Source organism: Scyliorhinus canicula, chromosome 4 (assembly GCF_902713615.1).
Source record: "Scyliorhinus canicula chromosome 4, sScyCan1.1, whole genome shotgun sequence".
Taxonomy (NCBI): domain Eukaryota; kingdom Metazoa; phylum Chordata; class Chondrichthyes; order Carcharhiniformes; family Scyliorhinidae; genus Scyliorhinus; species Scyliorhinus canicula.
The window spans coordinates 186,488,190-186,510,799 of NC_052149.1; the positions used below are offsets into that span (position 1 = coordinate 186,488,190).

The window sequence follows — 22,610 nt, forward strand, 5'->3', positions numbered from 1 at the left end:
GCAGAGAATGGCGGAGCGGGCCTCTGGCAACGGCCCCAGTTAAGCCCTAAGCGGCACAGCGTACTTCATGAGTACGCCGCTTTTCGGGGCCCGCAGAATCGGTGAACCAGCGCCAGTCCCGATTTCTTGTGCAAAACTGGATTTTCTGCCCCAAAGCCGGCCGCAATTTTGGCATCGGGGTGCGGAGAATCCAGCCCACAATCGTTGGTGAACCAGTTGATCCATTTAAAATATCTTATGCATTTCTTTGCAGTAACTGTAATTTACAGAGTTCAGAATAAGGTTATAAAAATTTTAATAAAATATCATATGCTGCTGTTTGATTAATTTTTTTCTATTGAATTATCTTTTCCATCTTTTAATGGCTTCCTTAAAATTCTTACTTCAGGACCTCAGTCCGTCACATAGACCTGGGGCTGGATTTTCAGTGGCCAGTTGGTGGTGGTGCACGTGATTTGACAACAGCATTCTCAGAGGGCTTTGACAAAGGGCCATCTGGACTCGAAACGTTAGCTCTTTTCTCTCCCTACAGATGCTGCCAGACCTGCTGAGATTTTCTAGCATTTTCTCTTTGTTCTCAGATGGCATGTCAGTCTTCCGATGCCTCCGTGACGTACTGGAATTTTTAAAGCGAGAGTGGGACGGTGACAGTAACTTACACAGCCCCAATCATCTTTCTGTTACCTCACTGTAGTTTGGGGGCTAGCCCCTTTAAGGGATGTTCTCTGAGGGAGGAATCTTGAGACCTGCTAGGCCAATCAGGGCATTCACTGGGATATGTTGGGACTTATCCCAGAAGTTGGACTCCAGAGCTGAGTATGGAAAGACTATTTTAAAGCACTTTGTTAAATATTTGTTTATACTTGGAATGAAGTGTTGGACAGGATTCTCTGATCCTGAGGCTAAGTGTTTATGCTGTCGGAAACGCTGGGGCGTTTCTCGACAGCGTCAACATGGCCTCAGGATCAGCAATTTTGGCCCCTACAGGGGGCCAACACAGCACTGGAGCGACCCACGCCACTCCAGCTGCTGATCCCGCGTCAACTGGGCGCTGCAGGGTGCACGCATGCGCAGTGGCACCGGTGCCAACGCGTGCATATGCAGTGGCTTCGGCAGCAACGCGTGCATGCGCAGTGGCTCCCTTCTCCGCGCCGGCCCCGACGCAACATGACGTAAGGCTAAAGGGGCCGGCGTGGAAGAAAGGAGGCCCCCAGCCCGAGAGGCCAGCCCGCCGATTGGTGGGCCCCAATCGCGGGCCAGGCCACAGCCGAGGCCCCCCCACTGGGGTCGGACCGTCCCCCCCCCCCCCCCCCCCCCCCCCCCAAAGTACGCCCCGGACCCCCACGCCGAGGTCCTGCCGGGTAAGACCACACGTGGACGGCACCGGTGAGACACGGGTTTTTTGGTATGTCCGCTCGGCCCATCCAGGGCCGAGAATCGGTGAGAGGGACCGCGTAGAGTTTCAGTACAAGTTCAGACAAGTCCAGCCTTCAAAGAAGAAAACAATCAAAAAGCCTCTTTTCAGGAAACTACACCCATTCGATTGGGTCTACAGAAGATTGGGTATCGTATGTGGAAAACTTAAAATTATTTTTCTGCGCTAATGAAATAGAAGGGTAGGAGAAGCAAAGAGTAATTTTGTTAATTGCGTACGGGGCACAGACATATAGTATGGTTCGAAACTTAATGTCCCTGGATGCTTACGATACCCAAACATTTGCAGTGATCGTAGAGTTACTCAAAGGCACTACCACCCCAAGCCCTCAGTAATTTTACAGCTTTACAAGTTTAATTCGGCCGGGAGAGCCCCAGAGGAGACCATTGCGGCCTTTGTGGCAAGGCTCAAGAAGATTGAAGAGCATTGTGATGTTGGGACTGCATTAAAAGAGATGCTGAGAGATTGTTTAGTATGTGGCCTGAACGACAAAGCCATACAGAAGAAGCTTTTGGCAGAATCGGAAATAGATTTATAAAAAGCGCTGGAGATTGCTTTAGTCATGGAGAGCGCAGAGAAAGGCGCCAAGAAATTACTAAAACCCTCTGAGCAATGCAGTCCACCAGTTAGAGTAGGAAACGGCAAGAAACAGTGGCGCCAGGAGTTGGTCCAAGAAAGCTAATGAATATGGGAACTGGAAGAGCCAAAAGGGTATAAATATTAAACCCACAGCCTAGGATGGATCCAGTGTGCGCATAGTGTTACTGATGTGGGGGGAAGCCACCCCCAGACGTATGCAGATTTAGGGAAGCTGAATGTTTCAGGTGTGGGAGAAAAAGGACATGTGAGACTTAAGTGCAAGTATAAGCAGAGCCTGCCTCACACTAGTAGATCGAACAGTAGAGCATCAGTATACCGTGTGGAAAATGGTCCTGAGGTGGAACGGAAAGTTATATCAATCAATAATGTAAGAGGGGCAGGTGGTGGCGCTGTGGTTAGCACTGCTACCTCAAGGCGCCAAGGACCTGGGTTTAATCCTGGCCCCGGGTCACTGTCCGTGTGGCATTTGCACATTCTCCCTGTGTCTGCGTGGGTCTCACCCCCACAACCCCATAACATGTGCAGGGTAGGTGGGTTGGCCACGCTAAATTGCCCCTTAATTGGGAAAAAAAGAATTGGGTAGTCTAAATTTATATTTAAAAAAATATAAAAGCAGGCAGAGTGGCCCCGATCACAGTGCAGTCAGTGGTAAACAGATGGGCATTACAGATGGAAGTGGACACTCGGGCCTCAGCCACCATGGTGGGGTAACAGACCTTCCAGTACCTTCAAGAAGGAGTCCTCCCTCTGAGGTTGAAGAATACTGGGACCATGCTGACAACATATAGGGGAGAGGCTATAAAGATAATAAGCACAACGATGACCCCTGTGAGAGATCAACAGTAATCCACTAAGCTGCCTTTAGTCGTGGTGTATGATCAGAGGTCAAGCTTAATGGGGTAGACTGGCTCCAGGGGATCAAATTAAATTGGCTAGAGGTTTTTAGCATCAAATAAGTTATCATCAGCTCAAGATCATTAGTAAATATCAAGATGTTTGCCAGGAAGAACTGGGAAAAATAAAAGGTGTTAAAGCGAGAATTTGTGTGAACCCAGAAGCCACCCCAAGATTTTTCAGGGCTAGACTTATGCTCTATGCGTTATTGGAGAAGATTGAAACAGAATTGAAAAGGCTGGAAGACTTGGGTATCATTCAACCAGTGTGATCATGCCAGTAGTGAAACGGGATAAAACCACCCGTATCTATGGGGATTACAAGCTAACGGTGAACCAGGCCACAAAGTCTGACAAGAACCCCATACCCAAAATTGAAGATCTACATGCGACACTGGTTGGTGGTCAATTGTTCACTAAGTTAGATACAGTGTTGGGTGTTGTTCTTGTCAGCTTGTGAGTACACCATTGAACATTGTCCTCAAAAAGCCAATGCAGATGCGCTGAGTCATATTCCTTTGCCAGAGGCAGGTGCACATCCCACACTACTAGAAGAGATAAGAATGCGTCATAAATTTTCTAGAAGGAGCTTCCGGTGTGGACCATGGAGTAAGTGGTCACACACAAGGCAGCTCCTGCCCAATCAATACGGGGTGGAAGTTTGATGAAAAGACGTAGGTGAATGTTGGAGGAGTACTTTCCCCCAGGAATGGTATGTCTCTTGGTTACCAGACCCGGCAGAAACAGTGAAAGATTTGGCTGAAGCTGCAGCAAAGACAAAAGCCTCTTCCAGCATGCAGGCAGGGGAATTGCGAGCTTAAAGGCTTCAAGCTGACTTGAGGGCCTTTATTAAAGCTGAATTCTAGTAGCAGAGGGAAGCAACTGTGAAAAGATCTCGCCAAGGCCATTGAAGAAGCGGTGACGAGTCTTCCGGTGGCGGCCATGGAGGAGCAGGTCGCGCATTCGGCAGCTCCCATCTGGAACCGACTCTCGGACCTTTTTCAGGAGTCCAGGGTCCATGGGCACAGGAGCAACAGGAGTTCCTTAGGGGCTGCTTTGCTGATCTTAAAAAGGACATGCTGGTCCCGATGAAGGCATCAATAGACCAAATGATCGCAACTCAAGGGAAAGCGATTAAGGAGATGGAGAAAAAGGGATCCGACCATGAGGACGTGTTGGTTGTATTGGCCCTTAAGGTGGAGGCGCAGGCTGACCTCCACAAGAAGTGGCAGGAGAGGCTGGAGGACCTAGAAAACAGGTCCAGGAGACAGAACTTGAGAATTGTGGGCCTCCCCGAAGATGTTGAGGGGTCGGATGCGGGAGCATTTGTGTCCAAGATGCTGGAGACGCTGATAGGGACGGGGGTATTCCCTGGAGCTGGACGGGGCGCACAGAGCCCTCACAAGGAAGCTCAAGACGAATGAACCGCCGAGGGCCATGGTGGTGAGATTTCATCGCTTCTCGGACAAGGAACTTGTCTTGCGGTGGGCAAAAAAAGAACGGAGCAGCAGGTGGGAGAACAGCGTGATACGCATCTACCAGGACCTGGGTGCGGAGCTGGCCAAGAGGCTTGCTGGATTCAACCAGGTGAAGGCGACCCTCTTCAGCAAGGGCGTGAAATTTGGGATACTACACCCAGCGAGGCTATGGGTCACGTACAGGGAACGGCATCACTATTTCGAGACGCCGGATGAGGCGTCGTCATTCGTCAAACAAGAAAAGCTGGACTCGAATTAAAGGACAGTTAAGCTTTGGTGGAATGCGGCGGTGGGGCTGGGTAACATGGTACCGTTTCTAATATAAGATTGTATACAATGTTGGGTGCATGTAAGAAGTCTTACAACACCAGGTTAAAGTCCAACAGGTTTGTTTCAAACACGAGCTTTCGGAGCACGGCTCCTTCTTCAGGTGAAGGAGCCGTGCTCCGAAAGCTCGTGTTTGAAACAAACCTGTTGGACTTTAACCTGGTGTTGTAAGACTTCTTACTGTGCTCACCCCAGTCCAACGCCGGCATCTCCACATCATGGGTGCATGTAAGGGCTGTGGTGGTGGCTGGAGGGTGCAGTGTTTTCGGCAAACTTGAGATACGAAGGGGGGAGGGGGCCCTGTACTTAGTTACGAATTTTCGGGAAGTTGGAGCCTTGGTTCAACAAGTGTCTCCTCACGGGGCAATGTTAGTGTCTTCTGTTTATTTTTTGTTTCATATTACTATTTACTCACTGGGGCTAGAGAGGTTGTTTAATTGGTTTATTCACGCGGGGAGAAGGGTCCGGACAATGAGGCGACAGTCTGATCGGCGCAAGGGCGGGAGCCGCCAGGGTCAGCATGGGCCAGCTGACTCTCGGGAGCGTAGTGGGGGTGAGAAAGTGCCCAGCTGGTGCTTGGCGGGGGGTTTTGGGTTGTGGGGCTGTTGAGGGGGGGGGGATGCTGCTTTGCTGACAGAGGAGGTATCAATTTCGGGGTACCAGTTGAAGGTCGGGGTCGGCGGCTTGCTGTGGGGCGCTCGAGGAAGCGAAGAGCGCGGGCTCAAGATTGGCCAAGAAACAGCGATGGCTCGTCGGCGTTTGGGGGGGGAGCGATTAGTGGATAATCGGGTCTCACTATACGCAGATGATTTGCTCCTGCACATTTCGGACCCTGTGTAGAGGATAGGGGAAGTTTTTCAGGGAACAAACTGAACAGGGGAAAGAGCGAGTTGTTTGTGATCCAGGCAGGAGGAGAGACTGAAAGAGCTGTCGCTCAGGATGGTAGAGAAAAGTTTTCGTTACCTGGGTGTACAGGTGGCCAGGAAGTGGGATGCCCTGCTCAGGCTCAACCTGACCCGGTTGGTGGAGCAAATGAAAGGGGACTTTAAAAGGTGGGACATGCTCCTGCTGTAACTGGCAGGGAGGGTGCAGACCGTGAAAATGACTGTCCTCCCCAGATTTTTGTTTGTCTTTCAGTGCCTCCCCATCTTCATCCCTAAGGCCTTTTTGAAGCGGGTGAATAGGATCATTCCGGGCTTTGTGTGGGCGAATAAGACCCCGCGAGTAAGGAGATCGCTGTTGGAGCGCAGTCGGTGGGGGGTGGGGGGGGGGGGGGGGGGGGGGGGGGGGGGGGGGGGGTTGGCGCTGCCGAACTTTCGCAACTACTACTGGGCGGCCAATATAGCTATGATTAGGAAGTGGGCGATGGGGGGGGGACCATGGGAGCAGCTGGAGGCGGCGTCATGTAAAGATACTAGTCTGGGAGCTTTGATAACGGCTCCTTTACCATTCTCACCTACCCATTACTCCACATGTCTGGTGGTGGTGGCGACACTGCAGATCTGGATACAGTGGAGGAGGTACAAGAGGGTGGAGGAAGCGTCGGTCTGGACCCCGATATGCAACAAGTTTGTCCCGGGTAGGATGGATAGTGGGTTCCAGAGCTGGCAGATGGCAGGCATCAGAAGAATGGGCGATCTGTTCATAGATGGAAGCTTTCCCAGTTTGAAGGCGCTGGAGGACAAATTTAATTTGGAAACGCCTTTAAATATCTACAAGTACGAGCCTTCCTGAAAAAACAGTTAGTGGCCTTTCCGACACTGAGGATACAGGGCAGGGTGGTCTCCGGCACCTGGTTGGGGGAGGGGAGGGTGTCGGATACCTACCAGGAACTACAGGAGGCGGAGGAAACCCCGGTGGAGGAGCTCAAGGGCAAGTGGGAGGAGGAGCTAGGTGAGGAGTTGGAAGCGGGTCTGTGGGCAGAGGTCCTGGGCAGGGTTAATTCCTCCTCATCATGTGCCAGGCTCAGTCTAATTCAATTTAAGGTGGTCCACCGGGCACACATGACGGCAGCGAAAATGAGCAAGTTTTTTGGGGTCGAATACAGTTGTATGTGGTACAAGGGCAGCCCTGCAAACCATGTCCACATGTTTTGGGCATTCACGGAGCTTAGAGTGTTCTGGCAAGGGTTCGCGAGGGCAATGTCCAAGGTGCTTAACACACGGGTGGTGCCGAGTCCAGAGATAGGGATCTTTGGAGTGTCAGAAGACCCGGGAGTTCAGGGGGCGAAAGAGGCCGACGTCTTGGCCCTTGCCTCCCTAGTAGCCCGGAGACGGATTTTATTAATGTGGAGGGGCTCGAAGCCCCCGAGTGTAGAGACTTAGGTTACCGACATGGCTGGGTTTCTCATCCTCGAGAAAATAAAGTTTGCCTTAAGAGGGTCTACGCTAGGGTTCTCTCGGAGGTGGCAGCCGTTCTTCGACTTTCTCGGGGAAAATTAAAATGTCAGAGCAGCAGCAATCCATGGGTGAGGTGGTGGGGTGGGTGAGTGCTTCATTGGGATGGTGTGGGAAGACTGGTTGGCATGGGGTAATGTCTATTTAATTGTTATTGTATATTCTCTTTTTGCACTATGTTTTTTTTTTAAATAATTTTTATTGAAAATTTTTTTTACATGAAGATATTTACCCCAACTAACTATAAAATATTACAAAATATTCCCTCTTAACAAATATCCCCTCCCCGCCCGAACTCGCGCGCGCGTTGTCCCTCCCCCCAAAAACAAACAAAGCAACAATCAACATCAAACATGAACTGCGAGCAAATTTGCCCACATTTCAACCGTAAATAACCTACCGCAACCGTTGTTGCCACCCCCCCTCCCCCCCCCCTCCCCTCCCCCCCGGGTTGCTGCTGCTGCGACCTCTGTACCCTATCTCTGAGCCAAAAAGTCGAGGAAAGGCTGCCACCGCCTGAAGAACCCTTGTACCGACCCTCTCAGGGCAAATTTGACCCTTTCCAACTGAATAAAGCTTGCCATGTCATTAATCCAAGTTTCCACGCTTGGAGGCCTCGCGTCCTTCCACTGTATTAGTATCCTTCCTCGCGCAACTAGGGACGCAAAGGCCAGTACTCCGGCCTCTCTCGCCTCCTGTACCCCCGGCTCCACCCCAACCCCAAAGATCGCAAGTCCCCATCCTGGTTTGACCCTGGATCCCACCACCCTCGACACCGTCCTTGCCACCCCCTTCCAGAACTCCTCCAGTGCCGGACATGCCCAAAACATATGGACATGGTTCGCTGGACTTCCCGAACACCTGACACATCTGTCCTCACCCCCAAAGAACCGACTCATCCTTGTCCCCGTCATATGGGCTCCATGTAACACCTTAAATTGAATGAGGCTAAGCCTCGCACACGAGGAGGAAGAATTAACCCTCTCCAGGGCATCAGCCCATGTCCCATCCTCTATCTGTTCTCCCAGCTCCCCCTCCCACTTGGCTTTTTTTGCACTATGTTAATGATCATTCTAGTTTGTTTTGTTATTATGGTTTCTACTGTTTTATTATACAAAATTCTGCAAAACCTTAATAAAAATACTTTAAAAAAAATGTCGGCTCAACAGATTAAGTACTGGGTATACTGGATGGATGACGTAATGAGAGAGCTTCAGAGAAGATTGAGCCTTAGCAGGTAATGAAAGACGAGCTTAACTGTGAAGATGGTATCCTCCTCTGGGAATCAAGAACGGTTGTCCCTAGGCCAGGAAGAGAGTTATTACTGGAAGAGTTACATAGTTCCCATGCGAGCATGTGTAAAATGACGATGCTACCGAGAAGCTACATGTGGTGACTTGGCATCAATGCTCAATTAAAAGAGTGGTAAAGCACTACAATCAGTGCCAATTTCAGCAGAAGTTACCTGCAGCAATTTGGTTACATCCATAGGAATGGCTAGGTCGACCATGGGTTCGGGTACATGTTGGAGGTTTTGGAGATGGAATCCTCAACTGCTTCTGCCACAGTTGAGGAGCTGCGTCAGTGTTTCACAATTTACGGGATACCGGATGCCCTTGTTTCGGACAATGGAATGGATTTTACCGGTGCCGGATTTCAGACTTTTAATGGAATAAAATATATCAAAATGGCACCATACCATCTTTCGTCCAATGGATTGTCCGAGAGGGCAGTGCAGACTTCCAACGCTGGCTTGAAGAAGCAGCCACCTTTAAACATCAAGTTGACTAGATTCCTGCTATCATGTAGGATCACCCTGCATAATACCACTGGAATCTCTCCAGCTGAGCTGCTGATGGTCGTCGATTGAGGACCAGATTAAGCCTGGTGCTCCCAGGGTAGAGTGGAGACCAGCCAGGGGAACCAGAAGAGTAACCACAACTTGTTTAAAAGTGCAAGAGCATTCAAGGTAGAGGATCCATTGTTTTGAAGATTATCGGTAATGACCAAATTGGTTCCAGGGGCTGTTGTGGCCAGAACAGTGCTGGTGTCCTATGAGGTTAAAGTACACACAATATTTTAAAGAAGCATGTAGACCACTTGATAGTGCAAGAGCCATCCAAAGAGCCAGTGCTACAACCTATTCCAATTGTGCCAGCAAGCAGCATTGTTGCGGGTTTCCGAGGAGTGAACTGTCGGATCAGCGACAGACAGGCCAGAGTGTCATCCCCTAGGAAACAGTGGTACAAGGAGCGAGTCCTTGTGAAGTAAGGCCAACAGTAACTACCATTACCTCAATAGCAGAGCGTCTCTATAAGAAAGAAGTCGTTACCGGACAGACTGAATTATTGATGGACGAGAGTAAAAGTGTCCATGATTGTTACTAATTTGGTAACTATGAAATGTAATTATTCCCATGTGTAAAAAGAGACTTAAAGGGGGCGGGGGGATAGTAAATAAATGCTTGCCTAGCCACAGATCCAAAGAATGTCTTGCACAAATGGCTATAAACAGCAAGATAATGGGAATATCTTCACTCAGTTACCCACCACCTTGACTAGGAAATATGCTGCCGTTCCTTTGTCATCACAAATTCCTAACTAAAAATTATCAGCTGTAGTGGTTCAAGAAGAGGCCCACCAATTCCTTGTCTGAGCAAATAAGGAAAGGTAATGAAAGTAACATTTTACCAACCTCACCCATAGCCTGAGAACAATCAGTCAAGAAACATTTGTATATCAGGTATCCTGCTCAGTTACAGACTAATGTTGTAGCTCTCGTATTTTGTAAAACACGCCTTTTGAATATCAGTTTGGGTGGCATTTTCTGATATTTTCCTTCCCAGCACATGTTCCAAGTCCAGTCAGGGGGATTGCTGCCAGGAAGGCAGAACCACGTTTCACGGAGGGAACCCTCAGCAAACCTCTGGATGGTGTCGGGCAGAGGTGTGATATTCTTTTCCCACGATCGGGCAGATGCCCAACACGCAAGGTCACCAACCCCACCTGGGAGCTGTGCCCGCGATAGGGAGTGCCATTAGAGGATGGGTCGACAGCGTTGTAAAAAGATGAGTGACCTTCGTGAAGCCAGGATAAGTCCGACTCCTGCATCATCATACCTCCATGGTGATCTCACTCCCGGCCACCTCATGAGGTCCCATCACTTGTCATACTGACCTCCCCCCGTCACCCCAGCTTCCCCATTATCCCCCCTGTTCCTCACACCTCTACTCCCACTAATGCCAGACTTCATTACCACCTTACCTGGCATGACTCCTACCTGCACTCTCCCTATCTGTCTCATTGCAGGATAAACTTGAGCACAACTGGTATGAGTGGGCACAGACTGCCGGAGTCATGCCGAAGCTGAAGATCCTAATCCCCTTTGAGGAAAGAGTCCTTGAGCTGGTCGGCGAGGCCCGCACCTCTGCAGAGGGCGATGTGGAGGCAAAGACACGTGAGAACTCTCAATACATCCAGCCATGTGCAAGCCTCACATGAGTGACTTTTCTCCTCTGATCCCCACTAACGCTATCTCCCTCAGATTGCAGGTCAATCAGCAAACCAGCGCGGACCATCCTTACCGCCCCTGGAAACAACAGACACGAGCAGCTCCTCGGGAGATATCTCTGAGACCAGCATCGAAGAGGCATCATAGCTGTCATTTGCGCCCTCCACCAGTGCAGATACTCGCACCTCGGTGGGAATAACTAATAGGTGGGCTCTGGGTCACTCACTGTTGGGCACCTCACAGCTGATAATCCACAGCACGCAGAGGCAGGGATTTGGCACTTGGAGGGATGCCAGGCTGACTATATGGCCCTGGAGACAGTCGTCTGAGAGCTACAAAGGCAGTGCTGCGAGCATCAAGAAGGGATGAAAGCATCCCTCCTTGGACTGCAAGGCCGATTTGAGGAGTCCCACTGCCTTCTGTCTGAAGAGATGGTGCCATTGCAACAAGGCCAAAACTGCGAGGTGGCATCCGCATTGGAGACCTCAGTGCAAGACATGCATTCCATGGCGCGGGGTGTCCGTTCCATGGTTCAGGTCATGACCTCCATGGCTGAGGGCAAGAGCTCCATGGTGCAGGGTTTCAACTGCATGGTGCAGACACTGGTGGGGCGTCTGGATCTCACTCCAATGGTCCTGGTGGGAGGGGCCTCCAAGCACCTGGTGGGAAGAGATCAGAGGGATTGCAGCCAAAGGAGACCCTGGGGGTGTCCAGCCCATCTGATGCTCCCCTCCCTGTGAGCTACACATCTCCAGTCCCGCACACTAAGGAGGACAGCACTGCAACGACTATGCTGCCGGAAAGCAGATTCGAACCCTCAAGGTCCCAACCCTCCAGGGGATGCCCAGCAAGGCTATCTCGGGCAACAGGGCATGGAAGTCGGCAGGCTGCCTCATCCTCAGCTGTGGATCCTGAGACTACACCTAGAGTTAGCATGATGGTGAGAAAGAATAAGAAACAATAGGAACATAGTGGGCACAGGTGAACCGAAACACTTGTAGAGGTATGTCACCATTATAATAATTCACTGGTATTAAAATTCACTTTGTTCACCGTGAAGAACCTCCATGCTGTCATGTGATTACGTCATGCTCTGAAAGCCTCCCACTAACTCAGTGCTTCCTCCTAATGCTGTGAGAGAAAGGCAGCACTATGTCTCTCCCACCTCCCACACTGAAAATGCAGTGAAGCCGCACTGCTGCTGGTGTGGGACCCCTAGTACTGCCCACCTCTCCAATCCAATCCCTAGAAGAATTCCCCTCTCTCCCTGTCCCCCTCCTCCCCCAAAACAGTGCTCAGTCCCCTCCTGTCTGCTAGCAATCTCTAGTTATGAGGATGCCATCAGCTGAAAAGATGCAGTGTCTGTCCACCTCATCAGTAGGTTGAGATACACTCCACAACCCCTGACCTCTGGGGAGGAGTATCAGCTTAGATATGTAATTCAGCTCTCGCGTCTCTCAATCACCCCATTCAATGGAAGGTTGCTCTCAGCTTTCTGCCAGGCAAGAGTCAAACATATCGCAGATGATAAGAGGCCTCACTTCAAGTCATCATCATCATTCTCCTGCAGTGTCCAGTCAATTGTTTTAGCATTCTGCCCATGAATGATATAACCATCAGGATAGCCTCCGCATGCACCACAGTAGTAAGAGGGTGTAAGACCCTATGTTGGAAGACTCCTTCGTCATGGCTGTCCCCAGACCGCAAGGCTATGATCGTGTCACTAGCCATGTAGCCCATGGCCATCGTCCAAGGTCATTCCTCCACTTTCTTTGTGGTTGCACCTCACGGCCCAACTTGACGTGCTGCGCATCTGAGGAGATGTGTCACTCCTCCATTTCCTCCTGGTCCAGCTCCTCACCCACTGCAGTGCCAGGTTGTGCAGTGCACAGCAGACCACTAGAATGCATGACACCCTCTGTACTGGAGGCCCCCTCCCTTCCTGAACGGACCAGGATTGAGCAGGCTAATGCCTTGCTCTACCAGCGCACGTGTTGTAGCATGAACTTTGTTATAACGAGTCTCAGTGGGTGTTTGGGGACTCCGCACTGGCTTCATCAGTCACTTCCTTTGTCCCCGAGGGGCCATCCCTCCAACTTGCTCTCCCTCAAAAATGGCTGGGATTTGCAGGAAATGAGAATACACCTACATAATACTCATTACGTAGTGAAGGAGTAGAATCCCTTATGGTTCACAAATGGTGCCCATGCCTTCATGGGGAATGCAGAGTATGGGTGCAGTCTGTAACACCTTGCACCTGGGGTAGGCCAGCTTTGGGGGTGAAACTGATGTTGTTGGGGTCCTGGGTCACCTGGTCCCGATCAAAATTAATGTACATGTGGGACCTCGCAATAGACTATCAGTAATCTCCCTGATGAACCTGCGTGTGGCAGACTAGGAAATGCCATATAGGTCACCCGTGTAGCCCTGAAACGAGTCGCTAGCATAGAAGTTCAGAGTGCAATGACTTCCAGAGCACAGGCAATCAGTGACCTCCTTGTCTATGTGGTGGCAACTCTTGCATCACCTGGCACAGGTGGTCCACTGTACTCCGGACAAACACTGTCTTCTCCGGCACTGGATCTCTGACATTTGGATGGAGGAATCTCATGGTGGTAGACCTGTGGCCAGTAGGGTCTCCTTCAAGGCCCTGCCATCTGTTTCCCTACTTCCGGAAGATCAGCGGGCCCTGCCTCCCCATCTTCTGCACGGCGTTGGTCCTGCCCTCGTGCAGCGGCATACCAATGTCGCTGCTGCTGCTCGATAACTGTTAAAAGGTCTGCCAACTCGACTCAAAACCCATGATTCTCTTCATTCAAAAACTGAAAGGAAGAGAGCATCAAAGTGAGCAATGATGAGTCCTGACAATGCCGTGACCCACAGCCGTCTCAAGTTCTGGGACATCCACCCATGCACATCACCCAATGTGAGCATGTTTCCAATGAGCCGCACTCTCTCCCCTGTCACACAACGGCCAATTCTCCACAGTTTCCCCTCTCAACCACAGCCGAATGAAGCGTTTTGACTCTTGAGAGCCTCAGCAGACTGCGTGACTCCCACCCCCTATGTGAGGGAGGAGTGAGGGCAATTGAGTGCATTCAATGTACCTGCATTCTAAGGGAACAAGACACTGCCACGCGTCATGTCCTGGATGGGGTGATTAATGAGCACATTCACCATATCGCCTTGTATCGGGAGCACCGCCTGTGTTTCTTCTCTGTTATGGAGATATGAGTGTTAGTCTTGGATTTCAACGCTTAGGGGCTATGCTTCAATTGGTACAATTAACTGGTCAAGGAAGGGTCAGGAACTCATTAGGCAACTGGCATCTCCCTGTGGCAGGCGAGACACATCTGATGAATGTAACAGTCAGCTTCATTCTTAGATGGCACCCTCATTCCCCCAGCTCTCATGGGCTGCGGATTAAACGAGCCTCCCAATTTGAACAGGCAGCCACCCATACACTAATTCCCCCTGTGTGAGGGTCTTCTGCCTTCATGATAGTGGGAACCTCTTGTCAGAATTCCCACTCTGCTCATGGAATCTGGATTCTCACCGAACCCCACCCAGGGACCTAACAGTAACCCCCTGTGTTGACCCTGTGAATTCACCAGCGCTCCCACCCACTTTCCAACTTCCACTCTAGAAGGGCAATTCCTCAGCAGTGATATCACCACAAGCCCAGAAAGGAGGACATGGGAAGCGCTACCTGCTTAGCAGCCATCAAACCCCTTCGAACCAAGAGGCTCACAGCCATGAATAACCCCTGAGGCCTGCAAGCGACCGCACCCCTCTGAGATGGCAAGACTGAACCCCCTCCTCCCAGCCCTGGATTGCACGTATCTGTGCCCCTCGCATCCTCTCCGGTACCCCCTCTGCAAATGAAACCCTGGAGAGTGTTGGCGGCCTGAGCACTCACCTCCAATATCCTCTTCGGAGGTGAGATCAACAGATTCTCATTTTTATACTGCTGCTGTAAATTCTCACGCCGACGACTAATGAATATTCAGTGAGTCCTGGCGGGAGAGCTCGCTAATTATATGTTGTTGAATTTAAAATAGGTTTCCAACCTTCCATGGTGGGAACCTCATTACGTCGCCAGCAAGGTGCATGGAAAATTGGGAAACATGGGGTGGAATTCTCTGTTAATGGGGCTATGTCCCTATGCCCGTGGGAAAACGGGTGCGAATCCATCTGGACTTTCCTTGGAGAATGTCCAGAGTGATGCTCCGACCTGAGGGGGGCTAGCGGGGCCCCAGAGTGCTCCTCGCAGCTCTGGCAGCTGATACCGGGCCCTGTACTTCTGGCCGGGGTCCGTGCATGCCGCCGCGGCGGCCTGCGGCGGCAGCCCCGCTCAACATGGCGGACCCACACCGCGGCCCCGACAATATAGGCACCCCCCACCCCCCCCAGATCGCGCGCGCACACCTCGCCTGCGATTCTGGAGCCCCCCCACGGTGATGGATCCCCCCGCCAACCTCCAGCAGGGCGGCCGCGGACTCCGAGTGCCTGCCTGGTGGATCCATGAGTGAACCACACCGGCGGGAACTTGGCTAGTTGCCGGCGGAGAAGCGCCGCGGGGGCCTCTTTCAATGGCCCCCGACCGGCACCGCGTCGCCCGTGCGTGCGCGACTGGCAGCGATTCTCCGGTCCCTTGGCAACTAACCCTTTGAGACTAAGGCGGGAGAGCCGGCGCCAACCACTCAGGTGTCAACAGCCCCTGATAGTGCGGAATTCGCTGCACTTTGAGAGGCTAGGTGGACGCCGGAGGGGTTGGTGCCACTCCAGCCGGCACTGAAGGGACGGCAGGAGTTCACGCGTGCGCCGAAGGGCTGGTGTGTTCTCATGCATGCGCGGAAGCGCGACATGGTTCCGCGCATGTGCAGACTGGCCAGTATATTTTGGCACATGCGCTCATCTTCGCGCTGGTCATGGCGGAGCCCTACAGGGGCCTGCACGGAAAGAAGAATTGCCCCCACGGAACAGGCCCACCCGCAGATCGCTGGGCCCCGATCGCAGACCACGCCACCGTGGGGGCCCTCCACTGGGGTCGGTTCCCCCACGTCTCCCCGTGGACCGCCCCCGCCGACTTACCTGCCAGGTCCCGCCGTGTGGGACCCTGCGTAACCCACGCTGGCGGGACTGGCCAAAAGCGGACGGCCGCTCGGCCCATCGGCGCCCGGAGAATTGCCGGGGGGTGGGGTGCCGCTGCCAACAGCCCCGACTAGCGTGGCGTGAATCCTGCCCGAAAAATGACGCCGGAAAATACGGCAGCCGGCGGCGGGGCGGGATTCTCCGACCTGGTGGGGGGGGTCAGAGAATCCCGCCCCTTATCTTCAAATATAATTGATTTTTAAAGCTTAATACTTTTCACATCATTTTGTTTATAAATAATGAAAAAGTACCTTCTCCGGGATACATGAGAGAAACAATCCATCAATAGATAGTCCGGGTTTAAATGAAAGTAAGTGAGCCTATGGGAATAATCCCACAATTTACCCCTTTTATTTTTATTTGTGTTTACTTCCTAAAACGAGAACTGTAAAATAGCATTGGATAATAGATATTACAGTTCTAATGTTAAATAAAATTATGTCTTGATGTGGTAGTTGCACTGACCAATTTGTTTCAGCATGCCTATTCTTTGGACAGCTGCACACTTTACTCTGTATCACCACAACGTGGGGACATTGCAGCAACATCTGCAATCTATTTGTCTGCAAGTAATGTGTTCCTATGTGTTATAGCATAGAACTTGTCGCTACAATAATTTCTTCCGAAGTAAACATGTATTTGCAGTCTTCTTGAAGGAGTATCTACTTTTTTTTATTAATACCTAAATAGTTCCTCTGTTCCCGTTTTTTCACTAGGAGATTTTTGAAAGCTTTCCCACTGATGGGTGAAACGCAAGAGCGAGAGAGAGTTCTGATCCATTTTTCTAAGAGATACTGCCAATGCAATCCTGACTGTATCAACTCCGAAGGTATTAAAGTTGCAATTGAAAGGTGCCTTTGTACATAAAATGATTAATTATTATACATTGGTATAGATTTCAGAAAAGAGAAAATGAATTTAAAGGTATTTTGATTGCTTATATTGATTGCTGATATATCTTTGTGGCAGATTCTGACAATCATTTTACTGTCTTCTAAACTGTGTTTTACACAATGAGAGCATTCTAAAATGTTGCAGTTAAAAATCACTAATGTTTTCTATAAAAACACCATCCATGTGAATGATATCTCTTTGTGTAAGTATGTGAATGGAAAAGAATGTGTTGCGCCCTGTGTACACAGAGCTTTGAAAAACAGTATAGAATAGGAATTTGGTCAGAGTGGAAGTTTGGTGCAGAGGGCACCTAAAGCCAGTGGTCAACAGTAAATAATCACAGAGAAAGAAATGGAAAAAGTGACACCATAACCAACAGGCATAGAGGAACAGCAGTAGCTGTGCAAATGAAGTTAGTTGTATAGGAAAGAGTTTAGATACCCCTTTGAATAGAACCTGTCCTGGTTAGTGTTAAACTTGCATTCGTGAGGATTTAATATTGATGAGACCATCAATTCACAAGACACGTGATTGGAAGTGAATAGTGGTTTTAATAGTCTTACAACAGAGCCTGCCTGCGATGAGATGAACTGGCAGCAGGCTCTTGACTGCAGAGTTTTATACTTCCGGTTAGTGGGAGGAGCCATGGACGGAGCCAAGGGTGGAGCCCAGTATAAACTCCTCATCTCCCCCTATGGGCAGAGCCGCGCAACAGATGTGGTATACAGAGCCCACAAGGACACAATATATATAGTACAATACAGTGTGAATTACTAGGTTTATAATTCACCACAAATATTAGTTCAAGTAAGTGTAAATCAAAGTAAAATGAACTAAGTGATTTCAATCAGAACTGCAGTTAAAAATGCTAGTAACTGGCAAATCACTATGTATTTTGTTACAACCCACAAGTATCTTACCAGGTGGGAACAATTAACTCCCCTATGACGTTGCAGAATAGGAGCTCCCCAGTTTAGGGGACAGGGGACCTCTGAACAATGTCTAGTTGTATGATATATATCCCCGAACAGGCGCCGGAATGTGGCAACGAGGGGCTTTTCACAGTAACTTCATTTGAAGCCTACTTGTGACAATTTCATTTCATTTTATTTCATAAAGCCGGCCAGTTAGGCACTGGTAAGGCAGATCCAGTTGGGATCTACCATGTGATGTATATCATAGTTATTATAAATAAACTAAGTTTCTTTAAACTACACGGTGTGGACTCCTTTGTGGCCATATAAAACTGGCGATGTGGGACAAACTGGATAGCTATCGATGCTGCTACACCATTGGATAAGCCTCTTCCTCGCCTATGTTGGCTCAAGATTGGAATTTTCTCTTTATTGTGCCTCTGTTCGGACGGTTAGATGTCTTTAAGACCAGCTTGAAAGACTGGAATCAGTGTGCGGAGTGAATACCCTACTTTTTCAGGGCAAACAATATGACTGCTACCCTGCCCTGGACCAAGTGCCGCAAAGGTTGAGTCGTCGCGATGGGAAAGTTCCCCGGAATCCGCAGAGGGTGAGCCGGGTCGTTGCAGGGTGTGTGGTCGCCAGCCCAGGTGCGACGCAAGCCGCAGCCCAACCAGAGGTCGAGGCGCCCCTGCAGAGCCTGGAGAGACTAGAGCCTGTATCTTCCACCTGGATGAGCCTGAGAGGATGACTGCATGCAGTTAATTTGTGTGGCGGAGCCTCAGGTGGCCCCAATTAGGATTGCAGTGCAGGTGATTGGGCATTTACTGGACATGGGATTGGACACTGGTGTGGTGGTCTCCATTGTGGGGCAGAGTACGTTCCACCACATTAAACAAGGGATACAGAATTTGGGAAGAACCGATACCAAAGCTAGGTTGGCCATTGGACATTGGAGGTACCACCCATGATTCTGCTGGTTTATTGTCAGCAATCGGCGTGTCTCCCGCTTATTGTGGTCAGGGGACAAGGCCCCAGTTTATTGGGCCATGATTGGTTGAGCCATTTACAGCTTAACTGGCAGTTCATCCTCCAGATGTGGTCTGGCGGCTGAATTGAAGTGTTGGGCAAGTACCCCGAAGTACTTCAACCCAGGCTGGGGATGATAAATGTGGCCGTAGCTCACATTTATGTCGACTCGTGCTGGACCTGCTGGTGGGGCTTTGGGGAGGGTCTGGGGTTCATGTTGGGGGATTGAGAGATGACAAAGCCATCGGGTCTTCAGTGCAGTAAGAGAAGGTAAGTGCCCTGCCGAGGCCTGAGGAGTCCCGTTCAATAGCTGCAAACACCCGGCTAAACCTGCCCACAACGGGGCTCTTTTCCTTCATTAAATCTCACCCCAAAACCCTATTTGTGTGTGGAATCAATCCTGGAGTGAAGTGTCCTTTCCTCACAGTCTTACAAAATTAAAATTAAATATTGGGGTTTCTGATCAGAATCCTAGCAATTGTTGGGGTCTAGTCTGGGATTGTAATACATGTAAACGTATCTAATTGACTCCTATTGCAAAGTATGCTCATTGTTGCAATTTTGCGGTTTACAAAGTTTTGGAGGAATGTAACCCCTATTAACAGCAGGTCTTTGCTGTACTAGTTAAAAATAGCATAAGGATAGTAGTAAAACAATGCAACCATTAGTAAATTCAGAATCCAATAGGGATTAAGATAAGACAAGAATGGATCCATCACCCGAATAGGGATATAATGTAGATCAAATAGTGCAAGGGAATTGAAGGAAGAAATATGTTGGTAAATCTATGCGATAAGTAGCCGGCGAAGGATAATAATAATTTCAACTATCCTAAGAAAATTAGCTTTATATTGCTCCTGTGAAGTGCCCTGGTATATATTATTATATTAAAGGCACTATATAAATACTAGTGGCTGTTGTTGTAGACTGGCAAGAACATAAGTATTGCATTACAGTATCGCCAGAACTCCTTTCTGACTCAGTATGTTAAGAAGTCTAACAAGAAAGTAATCAGTGCTGGATCTTGTAATGGATAATGAACCAGAACAGAAACAAAAAGCAGGATTAGGAGAGCTTCTTAGTAGCAATGGCACTACATAGTAAGGTTTAAGATTAGTATTGAGAGTAACACAAAGACTAAGGAAATAGATTGGAAATGAACAAATGAAGTTCGAATTACAGAAAATAAACTTGGAGAAAATTTTGAAAAACAAAAGGCGGAGTCTCTACACTTTGAAATATTTCAGGCGTTGGGATCATTCACGGGTCCTGACCCCACAAGAGTCAGAGATGGGCTGACAGTGCAATCTTTTGAGAGGCAGTCAGTTAAGAGGTCACTTCCAATTTTTCTGTCTAATTAAGGAAGTCCCTGAAGTGGGAGGCCAATCAAAGGGACTGCAGCTTTCACCAAATGGCAGCCCCACCAGGAGAGGTGGGTTCTGCTGAGGCAGGTCAGTGATGGTGCCGCAAAACGAAGGTGACCTTGGAACCCTGCCTAAGATGTGAAAGTACTGAAAGCTCACAGCTCGTAGTGTCATTAGTGTGTAGGGGAATCCCCTCCACAGAAATAGTCATGACTCTGCCTGTGTCACTTCTATTCATGCAACTTCATATTGGGGCCAGTGAGGTGAGCGACCAGTGGCCCGCTGACTTGCTGCAGGACGCCACCTGCCTCCTGACTTAGCAGGAGACTGGACTGAAACTGAGAATCCTAGTGACACCTGCACCTTAGCACTAAATGGATTCTTGATTGACTCAAATTGGCTACTCGCTACTGCCAGGTGGGTAGCCGCTGCTGCCTAGAGCCTGCCTTTGGAAAATCATTCGGAAGCAGGCACCCATGGAGCCAATTTCCCACGCATTTTCTCGCAGTCCTGCCCTCAAACCGGCCACCATTGGGCAGGGAAAATTCCACTCCTCAGGACAGAAAAATGGTGCAAAATCTTTACAGGGAATCCAATCGAGTCCAAAAGAAATATATTCCACTAAAAGCCAAAAAACAAGCAAGGGCACCATAAATATATAGATAACTGAAGGAAAAATTGGATCTAAAGAAGGAGATCCTAAGAGGGGGATAAATGAAATGTGAGAAACTTGGGAGCAAAGTTTTTTTAAAAATACCATCACGGAAGCAAAAAAAGTTTCAAATTAAATTAAAATGTCATTAAAGTAATGATAATATGTTATTGACACACCAATAACACAAAAAAAATTGAAGTGTGAATTAATTGATGAGCAAGAGACATGAATAGGTAAGAATTGAGCTTAAAAAGAATATTAATATAATCGGGATAGAAAGGGGAAAATAATGGACAAACTAATGAACCTAAAAGAGTACAAAGCCCGAAGTCCCGATGGTATACACCCAGCAAGGTATCTCCACTGCTGCTAGACAGAAACTCAGAGATACTGCTGATTGGTATCACAGTGAGCCAAATAGCACTAAGGTCATCTTGGAAATCCTATGCAAGTGTGGTACCCGAGCTACCCTTTAAGGTATCAATATAATCAGAAGTAGCTGCCACTTCATCACCCTCCAATGTTCTTATTATGTCCTCCTGGCAGCTTGTTGCTGCAGAAATCTACTGGACTGTCACCCTCTCTAGGATGTCCTGTAGTTTGTGTGAAAACTCCTGAAGTGTTGTAAATTCAGGGTAATGAATTACTTTAACTTGTCCATCATCTCAACCACATGCATAGAAATCCATCTCCACTTCCTCTATATGAGATCAATAGTCTCCGTGTTGTTCCTTCGAAGACCATGCCACTAAGATCACATTCACAATTAATCTTGGAATACAACGCAACGTTGTATGTTACCAAAACATCTGAGCACGCCCCATGCTGTGATCTGATTTCAATTCTGCACCAACTCCACAAAGTTTGCTTGATAGTATTTTATTCCAATGTGTACAATTAATAGTTAAAAACAACTTTTATGTTTTAGATGGGGTCCATACACTAACCTGTGCACTAATGCTTCTGAACACAGATCTTCATGGGCATGTAAGTATGTTTAGTTATGTTACAGGTGTGATGCTCACTCTTTGGTAGAAATTATGTAAAAAGAATAAAAATTCTGAAAATAACTACATTTTAATTTCAGAAAAGTGAAATGAACCAAACAGCACATTGTTTAAGGAAATTGACCATGTTAACCATTTCTCAGCTGACAATTATGAATTATAATTTTTGTTTTATGAAATCTGATAGTGTGCATTAGAAATAGTTTTCAAATTTATGCATAATTATTTTTCGTCGCAGGTCATCCCTGTTTTTGTTAAATGTAACCTTAGAATGAAAATCACCATATTTATGAGTCCCAATAATAAATGAAATTATTGGTCGAATCTTCTCACCTTGGTTCCTGCCAAAATGTCGGGATAATTTTTGCGTTGGGAACCCAACTCTGATTTGTACGGCTTGTTTCCCAGTGCAAATTAATTATCCTACTGCCTTAGTGGTCTATGACCAATCAGAGAGGGAGGTATGGATTATCATCCCTAAAAGAGCAATGAAGGATCTCGATTTGAAGTAATGCCAGCAAGATACATGGACCGGGATTCACCGATATCGCGGCCAAGTATTAATGCTGGCGTCAAAACCGGAGCGAGCGACGCCGGCGTCAACGGGCCTCCAGGCCTAGTAATTCTCCTCTTCTCTGGGGGCTAGAATGGTGCAGGAGTGCTGTGCGCTGCTCCGACGCTGAAAGCCGGCCTTACACGGCCAGCGCGGGTCCGCGCATGCGCGTCACGGCTGTCTCTGTGCCAGCGCATGCGCGTGGTTGCCGTCTCCGCGCTGGCCCCCAGGCAACATGGTAGAGCTCTACAGGGGCCTGGCGTGGGGGAACATAGACCCCCCCCGGAATGAGCTCGCCCGCCAATCGACAGCCCCCGATCGCGGGCGTGGCCATCATGGATCCCCCCCCTCGGAGTCAGATCCCCCCGCCCCCCCACCAGGATGGTCCCCGCAGCCAGAAC

General features: G+C 49.1%; 1 protein-coding gene across 6 annotated transcripts in view; it reads left to right on the top strand.

The window, feature by feature from the left end:
• psd2 (pleckstrin and Sec7 domain containing 2) overlaps window positions 1–22,610 on the top strand; it is a 275,923-nt gene that overhangs the window by 148,266 nt on the left and 105,047 nt on the right. For 5 of the 6 annotated variants that reach the window (XM_038795695.1, XM_038795693.1, XM_038795694.1 and 2 more), the window contains 2 exons: window positions 16,510–16,622; window positions 21,578–21,638. In XM_038795695.1, the coding sequence (XP_038651623.1) occupies window positions 16,510–16,622; window positions 21,578–21,638 (174 nt within the window). The remainder of the gene's footprint in view (window positions 1–16,509; window positions 16,623–21,577; window positions 21,639–22,610) is intronic. The other variant, XM_038795696.1, reaches the window with a different exon arrangement.